The 21,529-nt window shown below is 41.0% G+C and overlaps 1 protein-coding gene across 1 annotated transcript in view; it reads right to left on the reverse strand.

Annotated features, from left to right (window-relative positions):
* Positions 1 to 21,529, reverse strand: part of morc2 (MORC family CW-type zinc finger 2) — an 86,731-nt gene that overhangs the window by 41,144 nt on the left and 24,058 nt on the right. The window contains exons 4-13 of the mRNA XM_078554365.1: positions 20,819 to 20,887; positions 17,984 to 18,074; positions 16,385 to 16,493; positions 15,746 to 15,905; positions 10,875 to 10,986; positions 9,689 to 9,814; positions 8,794 to 8,873; positions 5,899 to 5,981; positions 4,874 to 4,959; positions 1,718 to 1,858 (exon numbers count right to left, since the gene is read on the reverse strand). Coding sequence (XP_078410491.1) covers positions 1,718 to 1,858; positions 4,874 to 4,959; positions 5,899 to 5,981; positions 8,794 to 8,873; positions 9,689 to 9,814; positions 10,875 to 10,986; positions 15,746 to 15,905; positions 16,385 to 16,493; positions 17,984 to 18,074; positions 20,819 to 20,887 — 1,057 coding nt within the window. The remainder of the gene's footprint in view (positions 1 to 1,717; positions 1,859 to 4,873; positions 4,960 to 5,898; positions 5,982 to 8,793; positions 8,874 to 9,688; positions 9,815 to 10,874; positions 10,987 to 15,745; positions 15,906 to 16,384; positions 16,494 to 17,983; positions 18,075 to 20,818; positions 20,888 to 21,529) is intronic.

Below are 21,529 nucleotides of genomic sequence, written 5' to 3' on the forward strand. Positions count from 1 at the left end.
TACCCTGCTATTTCTACTGACTAGCACATGGTACTGGTAGTAATCCTGAAGTCACTACCTTTGAGGTCCTACTTTCCAACTTACTTCCTAACTCCCTATATTCTGCTTTTAGGACCTCATCACTTTTTTTTTACTTATGTTGTTTGTACCAATGTATACCACGACCACTGGCTGTTCACCCTCACCCTTCAGAATGTCCTGTAGCCGCTCTGAGACATCCTTGACCCTAGCACCAGAGAGGCAACATATCATCCTGGAGTCTCATTTGCGGCCATATACGCCCATCTATTCCCCTTACAATTGAATTACTATTGCATTCCACACTTTTTACTGCTCCCCTGTGCAGCAGAGCCAACTGTGGTGCAATGAAGTTGGCTGTTGCTGCTTTCCCGAGTGGCCATCGCCCTCAACAGTATCCAAAGCAGTATATCTGTTTTGCAGGGGAATAGCCACCGGAGATTCCTGCACTGCCTGCCTAGTCCTCTTGCTCTGCCTGGTGGTCACCCATTCCCTTCCTGCCTGTGGATTCTTAGTCTGCAGTGCGAACACCTCTCTATACATGCTATCCATGATACTCTCCACCTCGCAGATGCTCCACAGTGTCCCCAGCCGCTGCTCCAGCTCCAAAACCTGGGCTTCCAGGAACTGCAGCTGGAGACACTTCCCGCCCACAGGCTGGCCCCGGGCACTGGAAATGTTCCCGGCTTCCCACGTGGAGCAAGAGGTGCACACCACAGCTTTGAGCTCTCCTGCCATAACTTACCCCTTTAAATTAAACCTTTTGGAAGATACCTAATATCAAATAATATCAATTACTCTAGGGCCCTTCTTCCCTGCTCCTCGTCGTTACAGAACAAACGATGAACCACAAAACAAGACCTTAAAAACTATATGCGGTAAAAATAGTAAATACTTACCCGACTGTACTCATGGTACTCAAAGGATCACCTCGTTCCCTCCTCACCGAACTCCCTCAGTCACCAAACTCCAACTTAAGCATTCCACTGCAGCCAAAGCAGCACTCCAGTGCAGACACCTCTTTCTTTGGCATATTCTTATTCACCTGCATCCTGTTCCACCTCACTTGTCTTCACCGACAAGCGGGCATCCAATGGAATTTAATTTAGACCCCCAGTGTTGATCAGCATCTTCCTTTACAACTTAACCCAAAGCTACCTCTTCACTTTTATGCAGCTTTGCAGTCCTGTGTCTTCCAGTCCTTTGACTTGAGCCTATGCATCAAACCTTCCCTTTCTCCATCTTCAGTGGTAGAGCCTTCAAACCCTATTCTCTGGAAATCCCTCCCAAGTTTTGCCACTGCTGTAGCACTATCCCTATCTTTACAACCCTTTTTAAAACACAACTTTCATTGTCTTTGTATTGTGGTTAACAAAAAGACATCAGTAGGTCACCGCTGTATTGTATTTAATATTCACTGTGACTTGGTGACATGGCAACTTGTCATATGGATACACTGCACTACAGAATAGGAAGAAGTTGTGCCATGGCCATGATTCCTCACATGGAGTTCCTATCTCAACGAACAGTGGGGGAAGATGCAGAGGGGACATGCAACATTTTCTCATAAAAACCTTGTTAGCTGTATTCTAGCATTTTGTAGAGTGGCACTGACAGGAAACTTAGCAGGTCACCAAGGGAATGTTAAAGCAAGCCTATAACAAGAAGCCAGTGTGCAGGCAATTTTCAGGGTACTTACACTCCTCCTTCCAGCTGTGGTCCAACTTTCTCATACATCTTTATGAGACGACTGCAGTTATAAATGAACATTCCATCCAGGTCACGATGTTCAATGTTCACACCAAAAATAAAGCACATTTCCTTTGGCTCCTTCAAGGCTCTGCAAGAGTCAGAGATTAACAATAAAAAAAACTAAATTTTCAAAGTATCCTCATCGGGAAGTTTGGCATGAGAGCAAGAGAAACATTTTTTTGCCAAACGAGTCCTTTAATTTACTATATTTTAAAACACCAAATTGACAGCAAAGCAAGAAGTTAACATGTGGAAGGTGACCAAGGAATAAATAGTTACTTGTTTTTAAACAGATCATCATCAAGATGGTGAATGGCATCTCAGCCTGGGAGTTACCTAGTGTAATAAATAGTCTCAAATTCACTCTCTTTTTCTCTTATCACGTGCAAAACTTCACAAATTTAGTCAACCCTCATCCACTTTCACATCACGCTTATTAAATTGAATTTAAAAACAAAGTGGGAAAACTTGCCCAAGTGGCACTGCTAATTAAATTGGTGAGTAGCTAAAGGATATAGACCAGGGAAATCCCAGGCTGTGCTGAATTAACTGATCTTGATCCTCCAGAAGGAGGACAAAAAGTTGACAGGAAAAAGTGTGCATTGTAGGCAGCCACACTGTACATATTTTTGCCTTTTGGCAAGTGTGCACAACTCCTTTCTAGCATAATGTTACAGGGCTGCAGCTCACACTTTGATACATTGACCAAGTGGCCATTCTTCATGCCTTGACACCTCTGGACTCAAGTTCTCTCACCTAACCGAGACAGCTGGTGCTTTGAACAGCTGATTTCTACAGCACCCCTCCACCACCATCCACATAAAGGATCGCAAACAGAATAATTGGGGGGGCGGGGGAAGAGAAGAAATTGTCCTTTTTTCCCCAAATCAGGAGTGGAGTGGTCTGGAACACAAACTACTGTGTTCCTAGATGGTCTCCAATGTCTTCACATCACTCTACCTTATCGCCTACAGATCTAATTCCTGCTCTTGGACACGTATTTATAATAGAGCGCAAAAGGTTATTTAAAACAAGAATAGAATTCCTTCATTATTAGATTATTTTAAATCATGCAATTGTAGATTGGATTTCAATCTTGTTTTACATTTAGGGATTTTTAAAAGAAGTTTTTTAAAAAAAAATCTCTAAATTCTAACTTTTTACAAGATTTTATCAAAATAAGAGAGAACATTAAGTGGTATGGAATTAGTGGAGAATAGCAAACTGAATTAAAAATTAAAAAGAATGGAGAAAACAGAGGATTTAAAGGTAGTTTTTCTTGACATTTGGAATTGAGCATTGGCATCTCAATGGCTTCAGTTCTGGGATCATTTTTGTTCTCTGTGTATATCAATGATTTAGATATAGGCCTAGAGGTTATTGTGTTGAAATCAAATGGGTCAATTATTTAGAAGATTAAAGGGAGTGACAAAAGCATAATGATAAAGTGGGACTGTGTGCTAAAAGATGATAAATTTAATTCAATATCAGTGCAAGGTAATACATTGTTTGAAAAAAAGTAGTTATATTTTGAATTGAAACAGGTTAATTGCTGTGGAAAAGCAGAAGAATCTGGGATACAGGTTAAAAGAGCATTAGGGACAGCACCTCAGGTTGATGAAGCTGTTAAAAAAAAAATCATGGAACTGGTCTCATCAGAAGTATAAGTCAATAGGTAAAGTAATGAGAGCAACATTGGACCTCATACCCTAGGAAGGAAAGTGGAACTTGAGAGTATATAATGTCAATTGACTATAATGATGCCTGCTATGAGGAAATAAAAACATGGAGCAAGGTTTTTAAAAATGGGACTGAAGGTCTGTAACTCTTTGCTACGGGCATGTTAAGCACTGGTATGCTGTTTACAGCCGAGTCGGTGACAGAGTGTGCATGGAAGACAGCTTGAATGCATGTGGTGACCCAGGGGAGAGGAACATCGGAAGGAGAGTTCGAAACCCTGGAGGTGAGCCCTTGGGGACGGCGTCTGAGAGAAAGCATCAGTTTGGTGGAAGATTCCAAAGTGAGTTCTTGGAGAGTGGAGAATGGAAACCATCGTGTGAAAGAGAGTTCAGCGAGACTGGTTGACTCACGGTGTGACAAGCATCTGGGGGGCGGGGGGGGGAGTTGGCAAGAGATCCATAGCATCTAGTTGAGGTGGCACCTGTCACTTGGTTTCAGAGTGTGGTGTGTCGGACCACAGGATGCCTATTGCTTTACATGGACTGTGTACTTACTGTGAACATTTGAGTATAAGATAGCTTTTGTAACTTGTGCTATCCTTACAAATCTGTATATATCTGTAAAGGTTTAGTTGTGGGTGAAGGAGTATTGTAATATAGTTAGTCTTTTCTTGTTTAATAAATGTTTTATTCTTTTGTTAAAAGAATATTAGCTGACTCCAGTGACACTGTTTAGTAGCCCTCTCTACGCACCTAAGCGAACAAATCACAACAGTTAGAAGTGTTTAAAATTATGAAATGATGGGATTGGGTAGATAGAGGCAGATTACTTCTAAAATTTGCAGTATCTAGAACAAGAGACTAAAGCTACAAGATTAAATCTAATAAATTTAGAACTGAGCAAAATAAATTTCTTTACACAGAGACTTGAGACTGTGACATTTGCCTTCGGGGCTAGGAGCATAAAATATATATATGCTCATTAGGTTGGGCAGGTGGATGTAGGGCAAGGGGAGTAAAGGAATATAAAGACTGCTGAGTAAATGTCGTTAAGACGATTTGTTTGCAAGACAGATGGGGCAAACACCCGTTTCCATGTTGTAACATTGATGTATTTCTTCAAATAGCGCCTTGGGATCTTTTATATCCATTGCAACATGGGCTTTGGATTAACAGCTCACCCAAACATGTCACCTTGGCAGCATAGTATTCCATCAATACTGCAATGAAGTAGATAATATGAAGTCCCAGATTATGGTATGAAGTATAATCTAACTCTATGCAGCAGTGTTACAACCCAAGTCAAGCTAAGATTTTTTTTGACAATAGTAATTAATTTCAAAGCAAAATACTCAGAGCCAGAACATTGGATTAGGCACTGATTTCTTAACTTAAACACAACAATCTCACCACACAACCCTCACCTGAGTTTCGCCTCATGTATTCGTTTCTTCACATCAGCTTCTCTGCTTAGGTTGAAAGCAGCATCCTGCACTTGTCGCAGATGAACCTGTGAAATCAAGTCATTCTGAATTATATCTCAATTTTTGGCGGGTGGGTGAGGCACCTGCAACTTCTATATTAGGTCCTGCGCAGGAAAATACCTAAGGTGACCAACTATTCCACTTGTACAAATCCTACTGGATTTAACCATCGCACTACTAAACCCTACAAACTGACAGATATTAAAGACCAAAGAATAAGAAACTAGAGTCTCTACTAACTTTATATACAATTGGATCATTTCAAGAACAAAAATCCTAAATTCTAAAATTATGATGCAGAACGTAAACGTACATGAAATGATGAGGTCTATTAAAATGGTTAATTACACATTGTAATAATGTTTTGGATTGAATATTAGCTGTGGTAAACCTTGAACTCAGCTTTATTGCTGAGCTGCAAATTCAGCCTTTTCATCTCGCAAATCTTTGGTACGTGCTTGTTTTAGAAGATCCATTAACTATGGAGTTATTCTGAGCACTTCACGGTGAATAAACAGATTTCAGAAGAAGTCTTGCCCTGCTTAAAACTCCTGATTTTAACATCTTAGAAAGTCAAACCAAATTTTCTGTTAACTTTTAGAAGTCGAGGTCTCCAGGTAGTTAATGATACTTTATGCATAAACACATCTAACACTGAAGAAAACATATAATCAATATAAGTTTACACAACCACTTGGTCAGACAAAGATATATAAAGGAACATTGCAAACACCTTCAAATCAAAGCAACAATGCTGATAATCAGGTTGAGGAAACAGACCACCTTGATGTCTAAAGGCATAAAAAAAACCACCTATGTTGCATTGTGGCTGCCTGAGAAAAGTTGCATGCTACACTCCAATGTAAAGACACATACAAATTTAAGCACGCACATTTCATATTCAGGCACATGATTTGCATATGACTGTGTTGTAATTGTTCAAAATACAAGTCAAAGTGGCTCACCCTTGCTTCCCTGCTCAAGTCATCTCCCAACTTTAATACCAGGGCCCGTGCTTTGCTTTCTGCTTCCCGTGACTTCTCCTCAGCTGGAAACAATAGAACAGCATGCGACGGGTTCAGAGTCAGTGTGAGTGTTAAGAATTTTCACAAAAAGCAAAAACGCACAAATATTTGACTGTAGAAAAACTTGAGAGGAATTAAGAGTTCATCTTCAAAATTTGAATTTTTCCTCCCCTTTTCACTCTTTAGAGCTCCACCTGCTATGCACTATACCAGACAAGGATTTTGCAGCTACTGGCAATGGTGCTCTGAAATTTGCACCTTGAACACAAACCAGTCCAAGGAGGTTTGCTTTTGCCCTTGCCCAATACTTCTGAGATGAGAAAACTCCAAGGAAATCCAGGTACGAACTTACCATCATGTGATGCAGTGCCGCATTAAATATTGAGATGAGCACATTCTGCATTTTCAGTGAATAATGCAGTGCTTCCTTCATGGCTTAATAAGCCACATAACGTAGTAATGCATCATACGGACCCAAATGGCTTGGGTGTAATGTGGATTTCAATACCCATGTCCTGATTTACAAATCCCTCTCCTGCATAGTTCCACCAAACTCCTCTAGCCCCACTGCTAAATGTGATTCTTAAATTGATTGGGTCAAATGGCCTGACTTCATGCAGTAACTCATATGTAATCCTGGGTGAATGACAGGCATCAGTCAAAAGCCCCAACATGTGTCTTTGTTGATGTAGCATGGATCCTGTGCATCTTGCTTTCTTTTCAGTATCAAGGGGACAGCTTCAGCTGTCAAGGTACTGGCTCCCTCCTTAAATCCCTCTGTCTTGTTAATTCCCTCCACATTTTGCAAAAGCCTCCTCAAAATATATCTATTTGATCATATTTTTGATTATTATTTTCAACTCTTCTACTGCAGTTCAACATCCATTTCTCTTATAAATCACACAGAAATATTTAACATGTTATCTTCACAACAGAAAAAACAAGCTGTTGTTGATTTAATAAATTGAGTAGAATCAGCATATACTCTTTGGAGTTTAGAAGCTCGAGAGGTGATCTCCTAACAACATAAGATTCTGAAAGAGCTTGACAGGATAGCTGCTGAAAAGCTGTTTCCCCATAGTTGAACAGTCTAGAACAAGGAGGCATAACCTCAGAATAAATGAGGGGCCATTTAGGAGTGAGATGAGGTGAAATTTCTGCACTGAGGGTTATGAGTCTTTGGAATTCTCTATTCCAGAGGCCTGTGGATGCTCTGATGTGTATATTCAAGCTTGAGATTGACAGCTTTTTGGGCTCAAAGGGAATCAGGCAGGAAAGTGAAGTTGAAATTGAAGATCAGTCATGATTTTAATAAAATGGTGAAGCAAGCATGAAGTGCTATATGACTTCCTGCTGTCTGATTTCTTATGTTCATAAATTTCAGCAAGGGCAAAAATACTCAAATTCTGAAAAACATTCAATCTCGTGGAAATGATAATGGTTAAAAAAACTAAATATATATTCAATATACGAAACTGTCGGGAAGGAAAAGGACTGGTTCATCGAGACATGACTAAATTATTCTTCCTTCTCTCTCCCCCTCCTCTCACACCCCCCATAACTCCTGCCCCCAAACCCTGGGCCCTGTTCTGCATATCCACTACAACTAGAACAACACTTCTGGTCTAAGACTGACATGAAATAGTATTGCCATGTTGTAACTTCTACATGATGTGAGGCATTGCTGTGACAATTAAGGATGGAGGATTTACATAAATTTGGTAATTAAATTCAAACAATGAAGCACAGGCTCAATTTTGAATTCGTTTAACCACTTGTCCCCTCATACTCCTTTCCTTTTTTTCCTATGGTACTACCATTTGCAGGTAAACATTTTCATGGGTGATAGAAGTTTCCAATATCTCAATATTGTTCATGTGTAAGCCTAGATAGTGAGTGTCAACAGGCTATTTATAGCTCCTATCCTCAAAGTTCACATGGGTGCACTTCCAGCAGGAATCTGTAGATAATTGGGATATTGCTTGGGTCTTCCCCCACACCTTAACCCAATGTTAAGGTTCCATGCCACAATACTGCACCTCTTGAAAGCAGCATAGAATCATAGAATGGTTACAGCACAGAAGGGGGCTATTCAATCCATCATGTGTTCACTAAAGAATTTAAATGATCATGGCAAAGCCCTATAATACTTCCTAAGTTTACTTTCGAGAAGTTTTAAAATCAGTCGATATAAAGTGTTGCGTGGGAACTCAGTAACTTATAGTGGTTACACATGCATGATGCAATACTGAGTTGTTCAAGTGAGGAAGCTCCTCAGGTTTATCCTTGTTCTATGTTGTGTTATACAATTGGCATTAGCACCCTCAAATGAGGAAGGGATTTATGAAAAAAGACAAAATTTTCCATACTACTTCACTGTCCAGCATCGCTCAGCTAGTAATGTGCTCATGAAGGTGTCAGATGAGGGCAGGAATTAAATCATCTACAATTTCTCCCTGCCCACAGTCAAGTATCCCACTGATAGCAGTTTAGATTCTGATCAAAAATGGCATGTGAAGTATTAGTACTTTCAACACTGAACCTCAGCAGATGGGGACCGAAGCAGGAACCCTTCCTGCTCCCCAGATCAAAAATATCCCAGTGTCTCATCTCCAGCTGAAATCACTGAATTCAGTACAAGCCAGAACTTAACTTGGGATATAGTTGACTAATATAGTTAACTTCCACCCCAGGGCTTGCATTTAGCAAAGAAATTAAGAAAGTGCCACTGTGAAAAACATTTCCAATTCTTTAATATTTATAATAACATTTAACATCCTTCAAAAATGATGCAATGGAAAAATGTTAAAAATTATTCTCCTTGTTCAAACATACCTATTTTCATTAGATGCTCAGCTTTTTTCACTTCCTGTTCTGCACGGGTCTTAAAGCGATTTGATGTATACTTGTACATTCTGTGAAAGGAAGAGAAGTTAATCAGAGCACAGACCAAGGTGCATAAACTTGAAATGGCCTATGCAAAAGCCATATACAAAAAGTATTTTGTAATTCAAATTTACATATAAAAATTAAGTTTAACTAGCATGATCATTAATGCAATATCTTAAAGCTATTAGCTGATATTGCTTTGGCTTCAGTGTAGGTTTGGCCCCCAAATGTAAAGAAAGTCCCATTCACAAACAAATGCTGCCTTTGCTCATAAGGACATAGGAACTGGAGTAGGCCATTCAGCTCCTCAAACCTGTTCTATCATTCAATTAAATCACAGCTGAATTGTACCTCAACTCCATTCAATCGTTGTTTCTGTATACCTATACGAGTCGAAGTGTGGGTTCAAATCTCACTCCAGTGATCTGAGCTCAAAATCTTGGCCGACATTCCAATGCAGTACTGAGAGAATGCTACAATGTCAAGAGGTTCCGTCTTTCAGATGAGATGTTAAACTGAGACCGCATATCCGCCCTCTCAAACAGATGTAAAAGATCCTAAGCTACTAATTTGAAAAGAGCAAAGATTTCTCACCGATGTTCTGGTCAAACTCATCTCTCAACCAACATCATTAAAAACAAATTATCAGCTCAATATCACATTGATGTTTGTGGGAAGTTGCTGTGTATAAACTAATCACCACCTTTACCCTGACAGCGACCGCACCATGACAGCAACTGCGCCGTACTTAATTGGCTGTGAGAGTTTAGGCCATCCTGAGATAGTAAAAGGCACTATTGTAGATGCAATTTCTCTTTGACGCAAAGGTTCCTCTATTTACCTGGGCCTAAACAAGCAGCAGGAGAGTCGTTTCGTTCGGACCTTGTGACCCTGGATAAAAATTCTCATCCTAGGGTCGATGTACAGTACAGCTGTGTATGCCCTGAAGGAGCGCCGCTCTGGTTTTCTATAAAATAGATATTTCCATTAGGACAAAAAAATTCTTAGTCGCTTGCAATATCACTGTAATCTTCAGTGACCAGCTGTCTGCTCACTTGAAACCCCATCTTAGTTAGGAGGCTAAGTGAACCAGTTTCCAAGAACAGAAACTTACCCATTAGGGAAAATTTTGGGCAAATCCTTGCATGTGCAAAGCTAAATTGTTGGATCACTCCCACGGTAATTTAATAACGTCAATGAGCTGAAATGGGTGCAGGGAGGGGCAAGGAGAAAGGGCAAAGGGCAACACGGGGATCCTCCCATAAACACTTCTCAGTGACTATGTCCAGAGCAGCATTACAAAGAGAGAGGCATCAAGTTAATATGTAAGGTCGTTTTAAAAAAATATTTTAATAGAAATTTACAGTTGGAACTTTTTTCCTCACCATCTTCTTACAGTGAACTGAAAGGGGGGAGGGTGGAAAGAAAAGAGGCAAACCCCTCATTTGTCTTTACAATTCTATTACCTGTTGACAGTAGCCTGAGAACCATGTCTTTAGATTTTGGCACCATCTCTTTTACTTCTGTGATTTTCAAATATGAATATATAAAATGTCTGAAAGGTCCACATCAAATTGATTAACTATTGGGATAACCACAAACTAGAAGGCCCAATTTAAGTTGGACCGGTGTGTCAATGTATTTTAGTAAATAACTGTTTTAAGTTCTATTTCCACTTCTGGATAGCACAAAAGATCGCAGAATCCAAGTTCTCCTTGGAAATGGGCAATAAATCTAGATAAATCACTCTTCAGCAGTGGGACTTTGTCCAATGTTTTATGCACAGCAATATTTTGATACTGTGTCCTATATTTAACCACATGGGTTTATACTTCAGACCTATTACTTGAAGTTGCAAACTCCATTTCACAGCGAGTTTCATTACTTCTGAGGTTGAGTCGTGTTGTCAATAAGACTTTTTTTTTATTACAAAGTGACTTTGCTTATTATGAACTAATCTGCTTGTTTAAAGTGGTTTCTCTTTCCCAATCCAAATGTCCCCATAGTGCCTCAGACTAATTACTTACACTCCTTCAAGTTGTGGTCCTGCCATCAGGATATCAGTAGGATCAGAGATAGCATCCAGTTCTGGTTCCCCATTATCCATCAGTTTAAGGTTATAAACTATCACCAAAGTCCCTGCAAAGGATTAAAAACTGTTCAAAATGCAGAATAGGATTAAATAAATATGCATTTCAGATAATCCTTCATTAACACTTGCTCTATCACAAACTTAGAATACATTCTTTAAAGCTTCCTCAGCAATTCATAAACTATTTATTAAAGAATCATAGAATGTTACACCACAGAAACAGGCCACTTAACCTCTGCAATGTTTTTCTCCACAATCCACCTACGCTAATACCACTTTCTTGCGTGCTCATCATACCGTTAACATTCCTATTTCTATTATAAAATTCAGCACACTTCCTACCTTTTGCACTCAATGCCAGAAGTTACAAAATCAGTAGTTTCCTTTTTAGAAATGTTGTCTACTCACGTTATCACCTTTAACAGCCTGTGTCTGCACACTGAGTTCCTCTATTTGAAACTTTGCACGTATCTTTTTCCCGTATCCGCACACCAAGTTCCTCTATTTGAGACCTTTGCATAATTCTACCCCCCCCGCCCTCCATTCTTACTTCCAAAATCTCTCATCTCGCTACGCTACCTATATCCTCTGGCAATCTTTCACATTCTTCTGAAAGTTGCCATAACACAAAATTGGGGGTTGTTGGTTATCAACAAATTTCTTCAATCCAGATCAGTCGTATCCTCATTAGTGTTCTGTGTTGTGATCACCAATCATATCTTTCCTGTTCAAGAAACATCTTTTAGTCCCTATATTTTGCTTTCTGCCTTGAAAGCATCTATCACATGCCCACATTCCCTTGAATTCCATATGCTTTGATCTTTACCAACTGCCTCTTACATGGTACCCTATCAACTGTTTTCAAAATTCATATCCACTATATTTTATTTATTTATTTATTATTTTTCCAAAGCATTCCACATTGACTGGTCCTGATTAATTTATTTCTCTGGGCACTTTCAATCCATAAAAGAGGGGGTTGAAAATTCATCCGCACCATTAATTGGAAGCAGGGGACATGATTTTTTTTGTTGGAGGTAGGCAGGCTGCAAACTTCATGATGCCTCGTTACCGTAATTGTGACCTGCAGCCAGACACAAGGTACACTACTGGCAGCAGGCACAGTGCGGAGGATGAGGACAGGTCTAAGAGCGTGCAAGCTTAATATCTGTTCTAGTTTAAACAGAAACATCCAAGGTGAAAGATAATGGAGCACCAACGCAGGGAAAGGGGCTCCAAGATTTACAGATGCCATTCTGGAGGTACTAATGATGTAGGTGGACAGGAGAGAGGCCTTCCTCGGTGGAGACGAGGAGGATGCCTTAAAAGGAATGTGAGCAAGTGGCCAGACAGGTCATTGTATGGAATTTGATGACCTTACAAAGTCAAGCTGAGTGAATAAATCTTCACATCACATCCAATACCCACCAAAACACTCGCCTCTCAGTATCCACTACACCACACCCCTATCACTCATCTAGCAGCACTCAGGCCTCACACCTAACATTCACATACTTCACTCCACCCACGCATGCCTGCCACTGATGCCAGTGTCAGAGTTTTCACAGGCCTCAAGCTATTATGTAATAGATGCACATCACCTAGACATTGTGCCATATAGTCACTGACATCAGCAGGGCACACATAACAGGAGGGATCAGAGGATTCAGTGGGGCTGCCATGACTCCATTCACTCATCCCGATGACAGAGATGGCGCTCAGGATCATGGGGCTGGCAGCAACAGATCCCATGGCATCTGATAGCTCCGAGAACATCAAGGACAACAGTGAGTTATAATCTTATTTCCCTTCTCAACTCCCAACTCATACTCATCCTGACATCTGCCACAAATTGAAAGCTACAGACGGTGTGACCATGAAGCTTTTAGCGCTGCAGTGGAAACTCAAACTGAGGTCATGAGATCCGTGCTCAGCACCATGCACATACAGGTGTGCAGGCTCTAAGCAATCTGTCCTTAAAACAGATCACTGGGATTGCGGAGGTGCTGCTCCCCAGGGAGTGGCAGTAACACCAAGGAGGATGAACCTGCTACCCTTTCTCAGGATGACAACATTCACACTTCCATTAGTGCACTTGCTGTTTCCTCTCAGCCAGCTAACCCAGACTGCTGCCACGTATGTTGAAGCACTACAGTCCAAAACTGGGCCTTCTAGGTCCAGAACTGCTTAAAGGTATCCTGCAAGGCCATCTACAGTCACCCGCCAGGCATGCTGTGGCTACTGGGGTAGCCTGGTATAGGAGCACTTGGATCGGCAAAGTGACCAAGACAGGCATCAAGAAAACGCACAAGTGAATAGTTCAATTTTATATGGATTATTGGATGTGTCATTGTGTAAAGATTTTATGCAAAGACTTCTATTGATGGAGTTGATTGCTGGACAGTGGCCAAGGGAATGCTGTAATGGAGCATCTCTGAATCATGTGACCGTGGGGAATAGTGTGTTCATGATGAGCTGGGGAAGTTGTCTCTGTGAAAGCAGAATCTAATAATCTGCTTTTTTTGACAGCCGTCTGGTTACAAGGGATCCAGGATGCCGCCTCCTTCCAAGATGATCTCCAGATCCCTGGAACTAATTGCTGTGCCCTCATAATGATGAGGTTGTGGAGGATGCAGTGGGCACCACAAATTTCTAGACCCTCTCTGGACTCTACTCCAGTGCTCCCCAGAGTGGTCAAGACAGCAGAACCATTATGTGAGAAAGCTGACTGCCTGCTTGACAATGTTCCAAGTGGCCCGCTCTGCTTGCATGTCATCAGCCAAGTTTAGAGAGAGAAGCCCCCCAGCAACCAGTTTTTGTCCTTTATAAGAGGCCCAAAGATGGTGGGTATGGCTAATTGATGCAGGATAAACGAATTGTGGCTGCTGCCAGGATAATTGGCATTTAGATTCTCGGAGTGGTCACAAGCCAACTGCACATTTATTGAATGGAAGTCCCTGTGGTTCCTGACACTGCCCACTGGCATGGGGACCCCACAGAGCCACATTGGTACATCAATGGCACCTTGCATCATCAGGAATCCTGCTACCCTAGCAAAGCCATGTGCCTTCTCATCCTGCTGCTTGTCCCTCCTAAGTAAGACGACATTGAAACCCTTTCACCTGGTGTATATGGCCTTAGTCACCTCCCAGATGCTGTGATAGACAGCATTCTGAGAAATGTCAGCAACATCTCCCAATCCCACCTGGAAGAATTCAGATGCATTAAAGTTGAGGGAAACAGTGACCTTCACAGCCACTTGCAGGACTGTCCTCACCCTAGTGTGAGGCTCCAGTTTGAGTTACAGAAGTGGCTGAGTTCAGTCACCACCACCTTGTTGACCCTAGGCACTTCAGGCATTGCTCCTGGGTGAGATTGAGGTAGGAGAACTGCCCGGTCAAAATTTCTCAGGTACAGCCTTCCGTGTAGAATCCCCCTTTTTCCTCCATGCAGGGTTTCACTGCTCTGCATCCTCTACTCATTGGCCAGGTCATGTTGCAGACCAAGAGGCACAGTTGCAAAAACCTACATACACAGGTTAGGAATTCCTGTCCTTCCTAATTATAAGCACCAACAGCCAAACACCAACTCCAAATTCACAGCATATACTTCCACAAATTCAGCCTAAACAAAAGTAAGTCAAAAACCATCTTACCTGCAATTTGATGAGTGACTCTTTAAATAGCACTGGGGCAGGGTCCAACTTGCAGCTAAACACGATCTTTGTGGAGTAACGTGCGAATTCATCCAACAGACCTGCTCAGTCCAAATCTGAATATGGGCATCACATTGGCCAGTAGGGCTGTGATGCCAGTACAGTGCCGAATCAGTTGCTTCCGTGCACGCAGGGGTTCCCTGCACAAGCACCTTTCAAAAGATGGTAGCATACACCAGCAGAAGGGTGCTTGGTTTCTGTAGCGCTGTCTCCAGCAGCCTAGTAGTTTATAACTAAGGCTAAATGTATCATCTACACTTTTTCGAAGGGGGCTTCCCATTTGGTGTCCTCCAGTCCTCTGGCACAATTTTCTTTTACTGAGAATTTGGAAAATTTGAATTTATGTGACTTCAGGCTAATGTTACATAGTGCACTTACCAATTGGACCATTATGGGATCTCCATGGATTTTTCATTTTCAAATAAAAGGGTCAGAGAAGAAGTAAAACTCTCAGAACACAAATGTGAAAGACAATAAAAGGCCACTGTGATCCAACGGGGAGTCCAAAGATTTAAAAAGTACCACACCACACTCCAATCCTACAGCCCCCAATCATTCTTTTATCTATTGTTATAGCATTCAAAATATTAAAAAAACAGGAGTTTTCCAATTTGGACCACACCAATATAAAGATTTTGCAGAACTTCGTGGTAACTTTGAGCCTGCATTCTAACATCGACAAGCTCACTTTCCAGTCAAGAGCTAGAATGCTGGATGAGTTTCTCCTCCAGGTTACCCCAATTCTTTGAAGCCATTATAACCCCTATCCAGCACCAGTGTTATCAATTTCAAATTCCTCACCCTCTTATTTAACATCACCACCTTCTGCAGTCCTGGATTCAAATTCACGCCTTCTAGTTCCGGTCAACTGTTTCTCAGCTGTTTTTCTGTTTGCCAGTGGCACAAGTTCTCGTACCCAAATTCTGCTTTAGTCCTCTTTGGTCACTATGCCTAACTTTGCCTCTATTTCCTTTTTGGTGCTCATCACTCCTCCTACAAAGCACTTGGAACATTTCATTTTGCAATAGAAACTATTAAACTGTAAATACGTCTTTTGTGTTGCAATTGCTGCCAAATTACAAGGTCCTTACCATTGCTCTCTTTGATTTTATCAAACTGCTCCATGACCTCCGACTCGGATTTGAACGGCGAATACTTGTAGATAAGTTCTGTTTCGATGGCAAATTTCTCAGGGTTGTCAGTGATGGGCTCTCTGGTTCTGGAATTCCATGTTGGAAGTGGAACTATTACCTTTTTGCCCCCCCCAAAAAAAAACATGCGTCATTAAAATGAAACACGCACAGATAATGTATTCAGGACATTATCACCCCCACCTGTGTGTGCATGAGTTATTAAGCATAAGATATGGAAACTTCCCTACTGGTGAAGGCAGCATGATATTGACCAGAAGTTCCCCAGTTCAATTCCTGGTCCATACAGAATTACTTCACCTCAGCTTGACTGGCAATAGGGGTATTAAAATGGCCTTCAGCTCCCTAGGTTTGAGATAGGAGAAACAGACAGAGTTCCGATCCTCACTCACTGACCACAGCAGGTGAGCGAACAGATGTGGAAATTAGGGGAGGACAGGCGTGGGATCATTCAGTGCACAACATTTGATCTCACCCTTAAAAAAATTATTATTCGAGTCAGGAAATAGAAGGAAAAATTGGGAACGACAACAGTAAGACAAATATTTAGAATAGTTTAGTCTGAAAATAAAAACAAACCTCATCAATTCCTTCCTCTTCGTGAAATGTTCGTGAGAGGAAAACACAGGTCATCGTCTCTTCTTTCTTTGTGAACAGAATAAAGTCTTTCCCAATTCGCATTGAGCCACTGCGTAGAGGGGACAGAAATGAAAAACCCAAGATATTTAAATTTTACAACAGTCTATGTTTCACTCAACATTAGCTCTTTGACATGCCCAACAACTACAACAGTAGTTATTAACTATGCATAAGAACTAGGAGGAGTAGGCACTTCAGCCCCTCATGCCTGCCCCGCCATTCAATACGATCATGGCTGATCTCACTTCAGCCTCAACTCCAATTTCCTGCCCTCTCCCCATAATCTTTCAACCCGTTACTAATTAAAAATCTGTCTATCTCCTCCTGAGATGTATTCAGCGTCCCGGCATCCACTACACTCTGAGGTAGTGAATTCCACAGATTCATGCCCTTTGAGAAAAGTAATTCCTCATCTCGGATTTAAATCTACCACCCCTTAGCCTAAAACTATGGCCTCTCGTTCTAGAAAGCCCCACAAGGGGAAACATCCGCTCCATGTCTACTTTGTCTATCCCCTTTAGCATCTTATATACCTCAATTAGATCTCCTCTCTTCCTTCTAAACTCTAGCGAGTATAGGCCTAAACTGCTCAATCTCGCCTCGTAAGACAAGCCCCGCATCTCTGGAATCAATCTAGTGAACCTAGTTCTCCTCAGATCCACTGCTAAAGAATTTATCTTCTTATGGCTGATTATTTTTGTCAGGATAGGTTGTTACTTTGAGATGGCAATGTTCCCACAACATTTTTACTCTTATCCTTCACAGTGGTAGAGGCTGCAAGGGAACAAGATGCTGTCAAATTAACCATACTAAGTCTTGCTTGCTCATCACTCGTGTCCTTGTATCCTACATCTCTCCATGGCCTCACCTCATCTTTTTGCTGCAATTTCCTCCAGGCTTATATCACCTTCCACAGCCTTTGGGTATCAAGTCTCTGGTCTTTTGTGCATCCCACCTCTCTTGAACAAACATAGTCAGAGTGTGCTCAACTGCTTTGATCCCACTCCTTCAAATTCCCCACCTCCCTCTTCTCAATTTGAAAACAAATCTCTTCGGACAAGCTTTTAATCGCTCCTCCCAATTTCTAACTCCACTGATCAACATCTATTCCTTTATCTATTAAAAACAAAATCTGCTGTTCACTACCCCACCCCTCTCTCCCCTCAGTTGATTACATTAAACACAAGCTGTTGTTCAAATTGAAGCATTTTGCCTATGCCTATCTGTGCAGTGGTGGCTTTGTTGAAGTTTTGCAAGTTGCAGGTGTATGACTACAGAAATTTTCCACGGCTACAGGATCAACAGTTTCAAAGAAGGAGGTTGATGAGAAATTTTGCTTTAAAACATTTAATTTTCCCACTGTTTAAATATTCCTTAAATTGTGAAAAGGCAAAGGAAAATACAAAGACCCTACAATCATTTCTCTAGCATTCAGCAGTATCCGTCATGTCACAAGAACAATCCAGTAACCACCTCACTAAGAGGCATTATAAAAACACAAAATAACAATACGAATTCACTGAAAATTGAAAAACATACGACTTGAGTCCGTTTCCATACTGCCCAATTTGTGTGGATTCTGGAGTCCTTTTGGCAGATTTCCCAAACTGGATGACGCTGGCAGCCTCATCTATTGGGAAGAAACAATTTAGAAAGGTCCTTGTAAAATAAAAACTAAGCAGCAAATGTGACACTAATTCCAGCAGGACAAAATCATGGTGGGCCTATATCAATAAAGTTGCACAACCCATCGTTGCTTGCCAAGCCAATGGAGCTTGAAATTAAGTTTTAGGTGAGCTAAAATATGACATTATAACCAATGGTCAGAATTTGCTAGTGGCTGGGAATGGGAAATAAACCATGGCTGCCTTTGTTCTTCGTATAGCACCAGTGTAAAGCTATCATGAGACAGCAAGGGCAAGGTTTTCATACATGGGCAGAACTGCGGAAACTAGTTTTTACAATTAATACATGCCCTTTTCAAGCAGAGTCATACACAACTCCAGCGCACATGGAGTAGTATGCTTGTGTGTGCAGATCCACACCAAGATTTTCAGCATCTGCCATACCATTGTGAAATCTACAATGCATCTCCAAGTCCCCTCAACAGTAAGTGAAATCAATCAGGAGGCACCTTTGCTTACTGGCAGGGATTGCCTAGCGCAAACAGATCAATTGTCTCCAGTTTGGAGCAGGGAGGAAATAAAATATTGCCTTCCTGTAGTTTGAAGCCAAGAGTCAGTTAGAGCAGAGAACATTCACAAAATTAAAATTCATTAAAAAAGCATGAGTACTGCTCTTTTATCACTCATTTTCTGCCCACCACACTGACTAATACAATTCAGGTTCTCACCAAATCCTAGCTTTTCTCACATTCATGGTTACAATACATAGAAACATACATAGAAAATAGGAGCAGGAGTAAGCCATCGGCCCTTCGAGCCTGCTCCGCCATTCATTATAATCATGGCTGATCATCCAACTCAATAGTCTGCTCCCGCTTTCTCCCCATATCCTTTGATCCTTTTGCCCCAAGAGCTATATCTAACTCCTTCTTGAAAACATACAATGTTTTGGCCTCAACTACTTTGTGGTAGTGAATTCCACCTCTCTCTGGGTGAAGAAATTTCTCCTCATCTGAGTCCTAAATGGTCTACCCCATATCCTCAGACTGTGACCCCTGGTTCTGGGCTCCCCCACCATCGGGAACATCTTTCCTCCATCTACCCTGTCTAGTCCTGTTAGAATTTTATAGGTTTCTATGAGATTCCCCTTCATTCTTCTGAACTCCAGCGAATATAATCCTAACCGACTCAATCTCTCCTCATATGTCAATCCTGCCATCCCAGGAACCAGTTTGGTAAACCTACTATTTTCATGAGCAGTTTCTGATGAACTAAAACTTGCACTTTGCTCTCTCTGCTGACACAGTTTAGCAAACTTCAGACCCAACAATTAAGCCCAAATTGCAATAAGTTATTTACTGAAAAACGTAGCTTGTCAAACATGTTCTTCCATCTCATCAAGAGGTCGAAAAATGTCACACTGCTGAACCACAGTATTGAGGATAATACTACTGTTCGGCTTTACTTATGAATATGGGACGCCCAACATGTTCCTGCCTTAGATAAGAGGCTGGGCTTAAAGACTGAAGTCCATGAATGAGGCGGTAATTTCAAGCATAACTCAAGAGTGACGTTGCCCCATCAACTTTATGTGAACTAACCAAAACAGCAAAGGTGACAATGGTGCCAAAATTGTAAATCGCATTTTGAGCACTATCAGTGATTACTTATTGACCATGCAGGGGTAATGATTACATCCGACATACCACCAAAGTAATGGAGAAGGGGAAATAGTTACTGAGGTCTTACAAAAGGTCTACAGTCATGTCTCACCAACTACATTATCAACCAAAAGCAGTGACTGAGATTGGTACATTTTTAAAATCGCAATGACAGTGATCAATTCTGTTAACTGTCTACATAACAGCGGCGACACTTCAAAAATAATTCACTGGCTATATAATTTCAAGTTTATTCTTGGTGCAAAATTATTGCAGGCAATCCTTATACTTGTTGAACTTCATTTACATTTCCCCAGTGCCCCTTAAAGAGCAAACTCTGGAAACCCTAGTCAAAATTTCACCCAATGTTCCTAACTAAATTAACTTCACTGCAATTAATCCAACTGTAAAGAGAGTAATTTGTAGCCTTGAGTTGTGCAAGAAATAACCCACCCCTTTCTAGCATTGACTGGCTGCAATTTTGTAAACTTCCTTTGCATGGTATTGAACCAAAAAATGTCCCATATTCAACCCTGTCCATATATCGAAACAATTCTCAGGATTTTTGGAGACGGGAAAAATGTCAAATTTAATTATTAGCCAGTGTAATAAAGAAAGCTGGATTTAGGACTGTATGGCAGACTGCAAGCATTGTAGTATTGAAAAAGGGCAACCAGAAACTGCAGCAGCAAAAGAAATCCCAAGCTGTTATGTTGCCAGGAGTCCATTAACTGGATTTAACTGGAATTTACAGAACAGTAACTACTATTGGCTGTTTCCAAAATTGACAGCCATCAAATTCACTATTGGCAGCTGCTCTTGAACAGTCAGCATTGCCTTGCACTTCCTGTTTCCGTAGCTAAAGCTCCTCACCTCCCTTCACTTCAATCCAGAACCTGGCCCCAAGAAGAATTGTGAACATATATGTCTGATGCAACATGTTTTAGCAAAAACTGCTCTTCCACTGCAATTATTTACCTAGAGTTACTTTGGAGAAAGAAAGTTCATCTCACGCTATACCTCTGTTTGAATTGCATCTCTTATCTGTACATATCCTCAAGTATCACATCAAGATGATATTTACTTACTGCAATCCATTCCAGCTCCATCGTCCAGAAAACATAGCATGAATGTTCCTCTCAAATCTACATTCCGCACTGAAAAACAGGTATTGAATTTTAGCTAGAACCACAGGGGACATAAAGTATACATAAATACTTCAGTTCGAGTGTCAACATGAAGCAGTCAAATGCCAGGCATAGCATGGTTTAGGGGCTGAATATAGCTTCCTTTAAATAGCTAACCTCACCTCAGAAGAGCACCAGAGTGACATACATATTGCCCATAACAGCCATCATCTCTGAATAATGCTACCCATTTAGCATGATTAATGGCAAGTAACCGGTAGTTTGTACTGTGGACCCTCAACCATCAGGAACCAATGGAGACTGTCCTTTCCCTAATTAAGATCTTTGTCATTGGTGCAAAAGTACTTTTATCTGTACAAAGTGAGGTAGACTTAGGTCTTAGAGGCAAAAGGAAACTGCAAACTACAGTACCATGCAGTTCACATCTACTTGAGAGTAAAAGGGGACAGCCTGGGAGGAAGGGATGGCATGCAGGATGTGGTGTATGGGAGGGGTGAATGCAATAATAGAATTGGTTAAGTATAGTAATTTGACATCAAATGTGTTGTGGGTCTCTACTAGTATAAGATTTAAAATCCCACATATGGCAATCACTTATTGCACTTTTAAAAAAATTAATTAATGTGGTGTCAGTGTCAATGGCAAAGTCAA

The sequence above is a fragment of the Cetorhinus maximus genome, chromosome 12 (genome assembly GCF_964194155.1).
Source record: "Cetorhinus maximus chromosome 12, sCetMax3.hap1.1, whole genome shotgun sequence".
Classification (NCBI taxonomy): Eukaryota; Metazoa; Chordata; class Chondrichthyes; order Lamniformes; family Cetorhinidae; genus Cetorhinus; species Cetorhinus maximus.